The sequence below is a fragment of the Bombus vancouverensis genome, chromosome 17, assembly GCF_051014615.1.
Source record: "Bombus vancouverensis nearcticus chromosome 17, iyBomVanc1_principal, whole genome shotgun sequence".
NCBI lineage: Eukaryota > Metazoa > Arthropoda > Insecta > Hymenoptera > Apidae > Bombus > Bombus vancouverensis.
Window position 1 is genome coordinate 4,349,897 of NC_134927.1, and position 14,907 is coordinate 4,364,803.

The following is a 14,907-nucleotide window of genomic DNA, read 5'->3' on the forward strand; positions in this document are numbered from 1 at the left end:
TGTATTTATCTTGAAAAGTCAAAAGTTGATATAAATAATTGCAATACGAAGAGAGAACATTAAATCGATATTTAATTGAGGTAGCAGATCTGACAAAATCGTCAAGTTGAAAAGAAAGTATCCAACAAGAAAGAAAAATATCAATCTCGAATTGTTAAAAGGAGGAGAGAGTATTGATAATTATGAATTAAAATTTGTGAAAAACTTGAGAAAATTAGTTAACGGCATTAAATAAATTAAACTCAGAATTATATTATTTAATGTCTTATCTGACCTAAACTGAAGATTAATTTTGCTCGAAATTTGAGAGTAATCTTAAATTTTAATTTATTTAAGAGCTACCTTAATATTTATATGAACTGTGAACTGCTTTTCTCCTACTTTGACACATAAAAGTTGTGATCAAATTTTTATGCAATTTGTTTAAAACACCCTCTATATAGAATCCTGTTGTTGTTTCATAGTTACATTTTCTTATTAACATTAGCATTAATTTCATGTTGCAGTTGTAATTTCTGATTGTAGAGATATACACAATTGGTCTATAACAATGTGATCAGTTTATCGGCGCTTATATAGCTGATATCAGTTAGTCAATTGCATGTATTGAAAGTTCCGAGTATTTATATTCTTATCGATGCGATCTAAATGATTTTTGTAAACAGCACCGTGATATACTTTCAATTGTACATCAATATCTTTTGATGAGTATATACGTACATGCTTTATTTATTTTGATAGCACAATGAAATAGGTAGTACAAAGGTATCTCAGTTCCAAGTAATTTTGCACAGGTATAAAACAATAGTATTAGTTATTAGGTCACACAACATAACATGGTCAATAAGAACGATGTATTTGCAAAACTATAATCTTGTTTTCTATACACACGTGAGGTGGATTTCCACAATTACAATTTTGTAATACAACCGAGCAAGGGGCAATTCTACGTAAAAGAATAGAAAACGTTTGATATAACATTTTTCCATCCGGGGTTTCGTTTTCGAGAAAATCGAGTTTGAAAATTTAACAAGTATTCTTAAATTTAAATAATTCCAGACTGAACAAGAGTAAAGAATCGACAGGAGCTTAAACTTTATGTGAAAATAAGTAAAAAATATAGAATAGAATTTTTTCATAATACGCTTCGTTTCTTTTTTTCTTTATTTTTTGAGAAAAATAAATTTGAAGATATATCATGCGCCTGTATCAAACCAGTTCGTAATTAAACATTATTTCCATCAAACTTTAATTCCTTGAAAATGATGCCTTAAACGGAAAAATATTATTCAACATTTTTTATTTATTTTCACGTGTGTAATAACCTCGTGCTGATTGTTTACTCACACCTAGTCTTAACCAAGTTAAAGTATACTTGGCAACTTTTCAAACTCGATTTTCTCAGAAATGATGCGTCGTATGAGTCAATTTTATTGTATATTCTCCACTTAATTTTTTCTTTAACCATAATTAATCTTTAACTATGTATGGCGATCTGCTATATAAGCGCGTTGCCATTGAGAATGTGGCTACGCAATTACCATTTTGTATCAGCCAACAGGGGGCGATCTGATCGCCCAATAGGAGACGCGTTTCTAATAACACATTAGCCAATCACATTATAAAATAGGTTAGGTGTTAATTTCACTTTTAAGTTATCTCTCTCTGTAATATATAGTTTCGTAAACAAATCTATGGAAACAGACGTAAGGGCGCCATATTTCAAATCACAAAGGACCAGTCTGGTATTTAATTTAATTTTGTAAAATTTTATATATATAAATTTAACGTTGCATCGATTGCAAGATTATTAGCTACGAAGGCAGATATGCTTAAAGTATCACGTTAATTATCTTACTTCCTTTAATGGGCCTTAACAGATCGTTGATTGTTCCTTTGTTGACATTGTCTCTAATACACGGTTTCAGTTTGTGAACGATGTGTGTTATACCACTCCAGGCAGGATAAAATGAAACGACTGGTACGTTGCATTCTCCGCATTCTTCACCGGGAGCTGCGTCCTTTGTCAATCGATGCAAGTGGGAGACTTTTGTGTGGTCTATTCGGATGCGAGTAATAGCGACTTGGTCTCTTCTGAGTAGTGAGGGGGTTATGTCGTATTTTTGGAAGAACGAGTCACTGACGTTTTCAATGTGAGAGGACGCTGTTCGTCTTCACTTTCTTTCCCATTGCTGTATTATAATCTTCATTGAGTCAAAATATATATGCCATTAGGTTTAATGATCTTGTGCCAGCAAGAATCCAATTGAGATATTCCATGTTTGTAAAAATTAATTCGAGTAGGATCTCGGTTATCTGAATTGTTGGGGGACAAAGGTTTTCGTATGTGTTTCGTATGTGTGTATTCAAAGGTTTATGTATGTGATACATAGTGAATGCATAGATGTGAATACATAGATATTAATAATAGCAATACAAATAATGAAATTAAAGAAAAGCATGTCCATCTTTGTTCTATGTATTCCAAAAAAAAATGTAAATTATAATAATAGCAGTACAAATAACGAAATTAAATAGAAGGATGTTCATCTTCGCAAATTCATGTTTATCCTACTTATTAAAAAGAATAATATAAATTATAATAATAGCAATACAAATAATGCAATTAAATATGATTCGATCAAACATTTTAACTGCTAAATCACACAACTTTTTTAGCAGATTCAATTCGACGAAGTTACATTCCTTTTGTGCCTTCGATCATCTCAACTGTTTCTATCGCCTCAAATATTTCAAAGTGTTGAGGAATGTCATTATTGCCGTTATATTCTCGGTATTGTATGCATCTTCTACATCTGTCGTAACATTATCTTCCATTTCGTCCTGTGTGGTATCGTCAAGGCAGTTCAGTCGTTTTTCCATGCTCTTGTCAGCGTCACACATTTCCTGCCCACCCAAGCATATGCCATCATAAGACAGCAATCCTTAAAACCTAACTGCTTCTTGTAGCGCACTCTCGAAATTACCATTGGCATTAATTCACGAAAATTCATCATACGATCCCAACATCATTCGTAACAGTGTAGAGTGCAGAATTAAATAAATGAACGAACGAGGCGAAGCTGTGTCGACGAGAAAGAGACAAATGGAAAGATAGTGTTGGGATAACGTGATCTCATGAACAGCGGTACGTAAATTTCGATCTTCTTAAGATCGAAAATCCGATTATGGGACATGAGCAACGAGCACGATCCGCCAGTGTCTGGGAAATTTGAGCGTAGCTATCAAGGTCAAAGGAAGGTAGGCTATTCTTCGAGAACGATTGACACGGTTCAAAATGTGTTGGATCGAGAGCCGGTTGAAAATTTGTCGGAAGTTGGCGTGCGAGGAAGAATCGGTGAGCCAGCAAAGTATTCCCAGAGCGCGGCGGAGACGGATTCCCAGAAAGACTCGTCTTGGCAGACAATTCAAGTTTCTCACGATGGTTTTCTTCCAAGGAACAGCGAAAGTTGCTCGGAATGTATCGACGGCGAAGCAGGAAATCTTATGTGGAAAACAAAGGGAAACGTCGCGGAACACCGTGATTTACAGGCCGTTTGGAATTTGAAAGCGGCCTCGTGGAAAAGCAGCGAGGACAGGCAACTGTTATTGGGGATAAACGAAAATCTGCCGGCAGATTTGAAGGAAAAATACTTCTGGCGACCAGAGGCAAGCAATTCGCAGAAAATGAGCGAATATTCCTTCGCTGACTCAAAGGAACGTTCTCGGACTAACAACCGAGCGAGCTCCATAGGGACCGGCGACTCGCAAAGTCGCTGCAAGTCGAGAGATCGTGAGAATCATCAGTGGAAATTGCAAGCCAGTTCTCCTTTAGCACGAACTCCCACATTCGCGAATTTGGCGTTGGACGTGTCTTACGCAGGGTTGGACATCTCTGGTTTCCTGGATACCGAATCTTCCAGGAGGCTCGAAACTGATCCGCCCGAGTTCTGGGAAGACTTCAGCGTGGTCGAGTGCCTGGAGAACAAATTGTCGTCGTACGACGAAAGTACGCCGGAAGAACGGGTGGAGGCGCTGAAAGAGGTTTTGGCGGAGACCGATATACACGAAGGCGATGGAATCGTGTCAGACTTTCTATTTCACGTTGCCAAAACGAAATATGGCAAGATATATATCAGAGTTATCAGAACATTGCTCCTTAATCGAGGTAGGATATGAATGGTTTATGACAACGCTTCTTAAACTTTTCCCATTCGCCAACCCATTTTATGTCGAGAGAATGTTACGCAGCCACAGTTTTGTACATAAGAAGGTACATGAAATAGATATGTAGGGCGGACGATATATGACCGACTGATTCTCACTGTCGATAACTTTTAGACGAAGTAAAAAATAACAGTATTTTTTAATACGAGTCATTTATTAATATTTGGAAATTATGTATGGAATCATGATATGAGAAAGATGTCTGCCTTCGGACGCTGTACAAAGTCAGCACTGTCAGTCGTATTTTTCGTTACATCTTCGCACGTTTCGAAAGTTATGTTCGCCGTCGCTTCTCGAATGGCATCTTTTAGCTGCTCGATTGGCTTTCGTTTATCGACATGCGCTTTACTTGTGAGATAACCTCGTAAGAAGAAACCCACTGCAATAGAATCAGGCGATCTTTGATGGCCGGACGATACCGGCAGAGTAATTTGTGTGAGGTCATCGTTATCGACGAATTACTTTGATGAAGTATTTTGACAATTTTGAATGATTATTTTGTCGTACGTCCATGATACGATTGTTACAGCGGAACAGGAGATGATGCATCGTTTCGGAATGGCGGGACTTTGAAATTGGTCAGTTATATATTGTCCACCCTGTACAAATAAGACATTAATCGACAACAAATTAAAGAAGTTTAATTCTAAACAATTTTTTATTACATTTATAATTGTATCATTTATTATCACCTGTTAGGGCAGAATTAAATTTGCATATCGGTGAAACAGATGTGTTTGTTTATTTTTGCATAAAGAATTCAATTCTGGCTGAATATCTGATATAACAGAGTATGTTCAATGTTTCTCAGAGTGAATTGATATTTTCATTTTACAACCATCAATAATAAAGACGCCGATTTTTCATGTTATTATTAATTATTCATTTACAATTTTTATTATATAATTCAGGCGAGGATTTAATATTCAGATTATTAATAAATTTGAATAATAATAATAACGTTGAATACTAATATATTTGAAGGATATTACTAGTATTATAGATATTTGTAATAACATGACTGAGTACAAACTAGTAGATTTGAGGAATCTGCTTTATCATTAGATATTATTCGAATGGAGCTGCTTAACGTTAAAAAATTTTAGTGGTAGTATTACTATTACTAATATATTTGGTGAATATAATTAGTATATAAACTATATAGACTTTTGTGATAGTATAGCTGAATACTAATAGAGCTAAGGGTTCTATATAGTATCAGATATTATTCAAGTAGAGTTATTGAGTCTGAGACAGATTTGAATAATAGTATTAACATTACTAATATATTTGAGAGATAGCATTAGTATTGTTAATAGATTTTTGTTACATTGTAGGTGAATACTAATTGCCTTGAGGGATCTAGATCTTAATATCAGATATTATTTCAAGTATACTTTCTGAACGTCAACAAATTTAAATAATGGTATTAACATTATTAATAATAGTAGTACATTAATATTATTAATAGGTTTTTGTTATGGTATAGGTAAATACTAATTGCCTTGAGGAATCCAGTTAATATCAGACATTATTCAAATAGAGTTGTTGGGCGTAAGCAAATTTGAATAATACTATGTATTAAACATTACTGATAGATTTGCTGGATCTGTTTAGCATGAAATATTATTCAAATAACTTTGTCGAACGTTAACAAATTTGAATAGTTGCATTAATATTAATAATATATTTGAGGCACATTATTAGTATTGTAAACTATTGTGACAGTATGACTGAATACTAATACGTTTAACCAATTTACTTACCATCAGATGTTATTTAAACAGAGTTGTTGAGTCACATTTTCACATATGTGATATAAAATATCATAAGCGTGTTCAAGATCATTTTAAAAATTGTTGAAAATTCTGTTCTAATTCTAAGCAAAAATTCATTTAAACGATTTGTTAAAAAGCTGCTGTTTTATATCCATGTCGATTAATAATTCGATAAATTCTTCTTCATCCTTTGCTGACAGGTCATCGACATTTTTATTCCTCTGGTGTGTGGCAGTTGCAAAAATTTCCGCTGCCCCATAATTTTGTTACACGACCCCACATGGGGTCACGACCCGTAGCCGAGGAAGCTCCGCTTTATAATATCGATTAGTCGACCTCGCCATTTACGAAATTGGATATTAATAGCTCGACTAGAGAGACATCTCTCTAAATACGAAAAAGTGACGGGGACGAATGCGAAATGTAAACGATAGCATTATATATATAGAACGATGGCTTCCTGAATGTCTCTTAATGGTAGTTTAGTTCAATTTTAGATTTGTCATTCTTTATATAGATACACTTCACTCTCTGAAAGGTATCCGAATATCTTCTCGCGCTTGATAAGGTGTACGTTAATTACAATGTCATAGATGAGTCAAACCGCGGCAATTTTATTCTTTACAATCTTCATTATTTCTTACGTGTGATAGGATATTGCCATGTGATTACATTTTTCTTCTCTTTCTTTTCTCTTCCTTTCTTCTTTTTCCTTCGTACAATACGAAATTATGAAATTGATATTTGTAATTATCAAACCTAGAACCGTTTTATTCAGCGATAAGCACATCTACAGATTCCTTGATCTTTTAATTATAAATCAGATTAAAAAAGAAAATTTTTTCTAATCTGATAGAAAGACTTCGAATATTGATGCAAGTATATTTAAAAAATATATGCTTGCAATTCTTTCAATATGCTTCAAAATTCTTGTTACACCTGGTAAACTAATCTTCTCTTTATATTAATAAAATTCCCCTTTCCTAAAAAAAAAAAAAAAACAAGTCGTCTGGTTGAATTGTAAAAGATGTTATTCTGTTTGAAAGAATGTCCAAATATTAATGTCAGTAACCGTATACGCATATACCATTCAAAATAGATTCGTTTTAGGAACAAGCAGGCCGATATTCGTATCGCGAAAGTTTTCTTTCTTAACGACTGAGGAAGTCACGTTACTTTCATGTATCGAATGCACGAAGAAAGGAAGCGCGATTTCGATCTTGTCGTTTTTAAATCGATGATGGTCTACTTTCATTTGCCTTCGTTTCGTCGCCGCTTTAATTTCTCTGTTCGGAATTCGTTGATGGAGTACGATCAGTGAAACGGAGGATGTATCAAGCGATATTCAAGATCCCTCCAGATACGAGTATCACTCTGTACAGATCATCGATAACGAAATTAACATAGTCCAGGAGAAACTTGAAAAGAAATTTCTTTTGATTAAAAACTAATTATGTATCGTTAAAAGAATGTTAATCGAAGGTTGTCGGTTTGACTGGGAATAACATTTTTCTTTTTCTCTTTTTTTGTATTTTAGTATTTTTACAAGCTTAGTATTTCAGAAATATGTGATTAGGCATAATTGACATATACAGGAAATGAAAATACTCTGCCGCAATTAGGGTAGAAAAATTTCCAATCGCGGATGTGATCTTTCGGAAAGCACTGCATTGGAAAATAAGCGAGTTTTGTTCCAATAGGAAATTTAAATACGAAATCGTTGGAAATGAGGGAAAAGTTATTAGGAAAATGCGAAATTAATAATTTTTTATAATACGAAATTAAGAATTCTGTTGGAAGAATTTGAAGGTGACTTTGAAAGGTTAAGAGATTTCTTTGACGTTCCTTATCTTCTACTTATCAAATCGTACAATACTCGCTGCGAATAAATGCTGAGATTAATAAACTGGACGGATTACTTGTCCCATTAAGTTTGGTAATTGATTGCAGTTGGAGAAACATCTAAATCTTGTAATACTATGGCAACAAAAGATTAATCAGCTGACTAATTGTAAAAACAATGATATACATAATTTTTATCAGTAATCATTCGTTATTTATCACGTTCAGCCGACAGAAACATTACGAAGAAATTATTTGTTCCACGCTTTATTTTTTAATCGTTATCGGACTATAGTTAAGAAATTCAAAAAATTGTATTCCAGATATCTATCCACCTCTTTTCAGAATTAATATTACTCAGGTACTGTAATATAGTAGTACTACTAGTAGTAGTAGTAGTAGTAGTAGCAATATTTATTTAGTGTGTTGAACATCTGGTCCACTAAAACTTTGAAATTGGATGGACATTTGTTGGTAATTACAAAGTAGGAACCTTCCTTATCCGAAGGAACAGCAAGACGAAACTGTTCGAATCATGAAATATTTGGATAATGGATCAATTATCTTTCTCATATGAAATTTCACTTATTCAAATACAAATTAGGATCAATTGAATCTTTAAGGATCCTTATTACCTTTTATTATATTTAGTATATTTTATATTATTAATCATAATTCAATCAACATAAGAAATTTCATAGAGCCACGTTCTTTGTCTACTTCGAACGTTCGAAGCTTCTTTTCGAATGCCACGAATGCATCGGTATGAGAAGATATCGTTTTTATCGTAACGAAACCATCTCATTGCATCAGTATATTTAAGATTTTCCTACTGTTGCCAGCACTCGAAGGATCTACGTGCTTCAAATAATTGAAATCAGTATCATATTTTTGTTTTTTAATATTCGCGATTGTAATTTTCCCAGCATCATGTACATATGCCAATTCTGTTGCACCTACGGCAGCTTCGAAGTTTTTAAATATGTCGTATTTTGTCTCGACAGATAGAACGATATTGCTTTCGTACTAAGTTCTTTTAATCAAAATCCATTTGATCGATTTAAGGGAAAAAATACGTTTTGTATGGGCAATAATAAAATATGTACATATTTGAAAGAGAAAAGTCATTCGTTACTGGAAAATGCTGTGTTCTGGATAAGGAAGCTCTACTTATTTCCATTTTACATTACGCTTATTTTTCATTTCAAATCCCTCCCGTCATACATTGAATCGCTCTTGCATATTATTACGTGTGATTGCATCCTAAATATCCTACATAATTCCATTTTATATCTCATTTATTTTGCATCAGTAAACATCTGTATATCTCCAATATTTGAATACCAACCGGTAATACAGGTCTAGAGCACATTTAGCACATTTCGAGATAAATCGGTTTGTAGGTTATACTACGTCGTAATAATATATTTTATTTCAATATTTATTACAACGAAGCGAAGTCGTTAAGGACGACGATGAACAATGGTAAAAAAAATTCCAAACGCCTAACACGCTTCTTGTTTTCAACATTACGTCATCTTCCCTTACTGTCATGTAATCTATAATCTGCGTGTAGTAAAATAATCTACAGTGACCTTAGAATCATATTATACTGTTCACCCAATGTTGACCAAAATGTGCTATAAGCTCCTGTTCTCTGTTGGGATTCATTTACTCATCCCCTTTTATCCGTCACCTTCTTCATCCATCCTATTCCATTAGCCTCTTATTCGATAAGAATTTCTGTTCGTTCACCCACTGTTGTATATTCACATCGCGCTATAACGTGTTCTCCTATTCCCTCCTCCTTCCCACATATACCGCATTCCTTCTTCTCCTCATCTGGAATTTACTCATCCTCCATTCGTTCCCTAATCCGAACCTAACTTTGTTATCTTTATCTTCTTGACTTTCCTTTCCTCTCGTAGGTACATACTTTCTTTCGTCCTAATTGATAGGCCGTCATCGATTCTAATGTTGTTCGCTTCAACACAACACGGAGCTCGACGTTTGAGTAGCGTAACCTGATCTATCGTATTCAATCGTCTATGAAAAATCACTAACTATCCATGAGACGATGATGGAACTTGTTTATCTTCGATTTTCTCGAATTTAATCTTTTACCCACGCATTTGCGACATTCTTCTGATTAAAATGAGACTAAACATGATATAGTTTAAATCACACTTACATGTATATGTAATAAACGAAAGGTTATTTCTGTTTTCCATTTCCCATCTGCTCGTTCCTATTTTCCTTTAAATTTCTCTCTTGCCATTCTATGGCTCATGTTATTTCATTTTTCCCTATCAATGACCCTTCTGCACTCCTCAAGTAGTGAGTTTTCTGATCTTCTAATCTCTTCTTCATATCTTCATATTTTATGTACCTTTCTCCTGACCCCAGAGGTATTTTCTCCGTCTTCGTTTCTTGTCTAAATATCCTACTGTAGGTGTGCACCTCTCCAGTCACTAATACTGCTCTTAGATACCTTTCTTATACTGCTTCCACTTCTCTTCTTTCTTCTGTCCCCCATATTTCATTATACTCTTCATCATGACGTTAAATATCATAAGTCTTCTTTTGTAATCTCCTCCAAATTTACATTCCCCGCATCCTCCAAATTTCCATCATCGCAGCTGTTGAACTCCTCCATACAGCCTAATTAACATATTATTTACGTTATTTATTTACTTTATTATTTACCTTCTCGCTACCACTCGTCACACATATGTGATAGATTACATGTTTTACTATATACAAATTTTCCTTAGAAATTCAGATAAAATTTGTAAGAAATTATCTTCACTATTTTCTTTGCGATTCCGATCAACTGCAATTTTTTCAAGAATCTTTTGCCACATCATCTAGTAAAATAATCCTCCTAACTTCTCAAAAAGGCTCGAGTCGTTTGATCCAATTTAAAAAAGTTATTCACTCTTTAACAGTGTGCCAATATTCTCGTGACCGCATGTATATTGTGTTTCAATTGTCTTTAGGATAAATCTTATTTTTTCGTTTGAGATACCATTTCTATTCATTATAAACAACGCCAAATTACCACTAATCTGACATTGCAACACATTGTTTTCACTTATTTTAAATTTTTCTTCTCGATTGACAAAGATTGTACATAAAATTGTTTGGAACACATAGAATATCAGATTTTGTGCAAATAGTATAACATGAGACACTGTAACACAACACTCGTAAATCGCTCGAACGGTCGACAGAGAAATGTAAACATGGAGGTTTCCGCCCTTGTTGAATCCGTCGTGGAAACTCGTTGACGACGACTTTGCCTCAGTAGCATCGTGTGCGTTAAGTAGGTAACAATACAATACCTTACATATCTAGATATGTGTGACAAGTAGTTTGCAGTAAGAAGCAATCTACTCACAGCTCAGCGTTACACATATGTGTGCGATTCTAAGAATCGTGTTGTCTACTTAGCAGGTTTTATTACTATATATGTAAAAATATATGTCACATTATGTAAGATTTACAAATTTTGAATGTTGAGCTGTGAACAGTGACTTTTTCCTTAAACGGTGATAGTGAAAGCGTTAAGTAATACCTATAATATATACTCATAAAAACAGTATTCTATTTCTATTATATAATATAAACCAGTTTGACCTTGTTTTTGAGGCCCGTTAGTAGTTTTTAGTTGCTTCTCCTTCTGTAATCAAAGTATTGTAATATATGTATTATATGTGTGATAATGAACATATGAACTAACATATTGGAAAGTGACGAAATATTGTAGATGAATTAAATGCAGTCACAAAGATCGTAGGAAAAATAGTTTCGTTTCCACAGGTCAACGCTTATCGGAAAGTTGCCAGACAATCCGTAATAAATGAACTTAGGTCATGGATTTAGAAAATTTGATAATCTCATTGCTGCTGTTGTTGGTAGGCAGTGTTGTATTTGTGTATCTGTGAAATAACAAATAACAAACTAATATTTTAGTAGCCTGTTTTAGGTTAGGTTTAAGTTTAGTTTCGATATAAAATTAAAAGTACTTACAATTAGAATTGTTTGTGATACTTTTTTAAAATAATATTTAACTTTTAAGAAGCTTTTCAATATATGGAAATTTGAAAAGGATCGGAGATACCAAACAAATTGTCAAGTAATTACTTTAATTGTTTTACAAAAACCAGATCCATCTAATACTTACGTAGAATTATTTCCCTAGGAATTTTCTAGGATTTAAATTTCCCTCTCAACCGTATTTATACGCATCTTCGGCTGCGCAGCTTGCTCTGACAGCTATGCGTCATGGCGCCGGAGTAATTTTGTCGTTTGTTTCGTTTCACGCTATCTTCATGTTTCTTAATAATAAGAAGTAATATTCTCTTTCTTTGACGTGCGTGAATCATAGATCACTGTTTGTTGTGTCAACTAGTGTCTATATAGACATTTAATTGTTAAAATTTGAGAACTTCAAGAAGATTAGTGAAATGTGCCCGGTACATCCTCTGACGTCAGAGGCGGAAAATTAATGTGCTGAATGGTAAGTATTTATTTTGAAACACAACTAATTACGTCGAGTGATCAACATGTGATTATAAGCAAATCTCCTCTTCACTTTTTGTTCTTCATTTTTCCAACGTATTTTATCGTAAAATATACTTGGACGATAATTTTGAAATTTCAAATTCGATTGAATCATAAACGAAATATTACAAAATTTCGAAATGATATATTCATGCGCAGATTAATAATAATCAGATAGATTATTCCGCATATAGATAACGACTACTGTATTACTTCCTTTTCTTTAATTTTCCCAACATTGCTGGTCAACCCTCGAGACATGACGCCATTTTTAAAATCTCGAAACTTTAACCCCTTTGTTTACTTTTTTTCTTCTCTTTCGCTAATAAGAAATCACAGTTTATTCATAGCCTGTGCTATGTTTCCCTCGAAATTTTCTCAACTACTTTATAATTACATATAGTTTAAAAATTTTAACTATACGACAATTCTAATGAAAATCAAAACTTGTTAAGAAATCGAAATTAATTAAAATCTATTGTTTGTTTAAATCTTGGATTAAAGAGTATTCTGTTCCATAATAATTTATTATACTATAATTATTAATTCTTCCATTCTATTTACTTCTATAATTGTATTACTTAATTAAATTAACGTGCAATGTGTTGTCTATTATTTATATAAAATACGGAAGTTAACAACTACAATTTGATAAATTAATGTTTTGAAACGATTTCAAGCAATTATTATGGTATTATTTCAAATAGACTTAATTGTGTTCAAGCTTATCTGTTTAAGATAATTATATATAAAATATCTCTAACACTACAATTTATATTTAAATTATTATCTCTAAATATTTTGTTTGCATTTCTCATTACTTATAATTGCTTTTACGACTCTGTTATTATTTTGATTTTTTCTCTGTCTATCATAGGTATACGGAATATACAATGAAAAATTAAAAAATATATGAAGAAAACATTGTAGTAATGTTTCTTTGTTATTGGAACGTTACATGGAATTCGATTTGGATATCTTAGGATTAAAAACACGAATGAAACACAAGGTTCACTGTTTTTACATTATAACTAGAATCATGTTTAATGGATTGTGACGAACAGTAAGAGATTATTTTGGAGGTCAATCGTTCGTGTATATCTTTGATACATTATGCAACGTTTCAGATTGATGCTTATTGCCACGTGCTTACTCTCTGGCCGGTCATTTCGTATCATTATTTACGAGAATTTTACAATCATTTCATTTTACAAGAAATACATCAACCGGTGCGTCGTATAATATCTAACAATTTCAACATTTTTTAAACAAATATTCTTATTATATATGCCTCGTATTGATTACTTAAAATTAAACGCATAAAGTAGGTTCAACTTTCGTAATTAATGTCGAGGAACGTCAGCCTATTGATAAAGTGCAAAGTTAACGATGCAAGTACATGTAGTTTGTCGACATGTAGCCACATCTTTGTTCCTATAAATAAATGACGAGAGCCGCGTAGTCTCGGTTTATCACTTCAGTGCATACTCTTATGCAAGCTTTACCGCGTGGAAAAATCAATAATCACCTGCGACGTCTCTACCTAAGATGTTACGTCAGAACTTTTGGTAATTTTATTTTCGATTGTTGCACTATAAATTAACCGTAATCAGAGATCGAAAGTAACATTTATTTTTACAATTTTTATAGGGGGGGGGGGGGACTTACATACTGGTAACTTTTGTTGTAATAGAAGACAGTGAACACTAAGTACCAAAGAAATTTTTCAAAATATTAAATGATTAAACAATATTAATTTTCAAGTATTCTACTTACGAATATTTGAACCCCTTATATATGATTCCAGTATTTTTGGTTACCGATTACCATTATCTACGTGAGATATTTTTTGTTGCCGACAGCCATTATGGCAGAATCATTTTTTAGCTGTCGATAACTATTATTCGTGACGGAGTTATTTTTAGTCACCAATGACCATTTTTCATGACTGAGGGTTTTTGGTTACTCCTAACCATTATAGTTTTGGTTACTGATACCTATTATGTAAGAAAGCATTTTTTTATCGCTGATAACAATTATCAACGACATAATTTTTTGCTACCGATAATCATCATAAATTAGAGAATTTCTTTGGTGACTAATAACCGTTATTTTTGGCGAATTTCTTTTTGGCTGCTGATAACCATTATCAAAGACGGAACTTTTTTTAGGTAGCGATAATTATTATCGATGACGGGATTTTTTCGTTACCCTATTACCAATTGTCGATAACCCGAATTTTGTTTTAGCAACCATCATCAATGGCGAAAAATCGTTTTGGTTGATAAACAAAAAGATTTTTATTACTTATCATGATTATTCGTAATCAAATTGTTTTAATTGAATAAGTCTTATAGCATAACTTTTTAAACTTGTGTTTTTCCCCTTTTACCCGCACTCTCAAACGATAACAATTCTCCATATTTGCGCATTGTTGCTTGTTCAGTCGATACGACTTCTTGTTTTTAAATTATTCAATGGCCGTTAGTAAATA

At 33.1% G+C, this 14,907-nt stretch overlaps 1 protein-coding gene and 1 long non-coding RNA gene across 10 annotated transcripts in view; one reads left to right on the forward strand and one right to left on the reverse strand.

Annotated features, from left to right (window-relative positions):
* The window catches only part of milt (trafficking kinesin-binding protein milt), a 102,233-nt gene that overhangs the window by 55,480 nt on the left and 31,846 nt on the right, over positions 1–14,907 (forward strand). For 2 of the 8 annotated variants that reach the window (XM_076625968.1, XM_076625967.1), the window contains exon 2: positions 3,043–4,168. The exons of 2 other annotated variants lie outside the window; for them this stretch is intronic. In XM_076625968.1, coding sequence (XP_076482083.1) covers positions 3,196–4,168 — 973 coding nt within the window. In that variant the 5' untranslated portion in view covers positions 3,043–3,195. Of the gene's footprint in view, positions 1–2,990; positions 4,169–12,235; positions 12,370–14,907 lie in introns of those variants that run through there. 4 more of the 8 variants (XM_033349669.2, XM_033349670.2, XM_033349671.2 and 1 more) reach the window with 4 other exon arrangements.
* Positions 7,545–12,037, reverse strand: LOC117166059 (uncharacterized). 2 transcript variants are annotated; one of them, XR_013060551.1, is made up of 3 exons: positions 11,880–12,037; positions 11,590–11,788; positions 7,545–11,529 (listed from the first exon to the last, which is right to left on the reverse strand). It is a non-coding gene; the product is annotated as an uncharacterized LOC117166059 (long non-coding RNA). The 2 variants fall into 2 exon arrangements; XR_013060550.1 differs by having other exon boundaries at positions 8,496–10,508; positions 11,425–11,788; positions 11,880–12,017.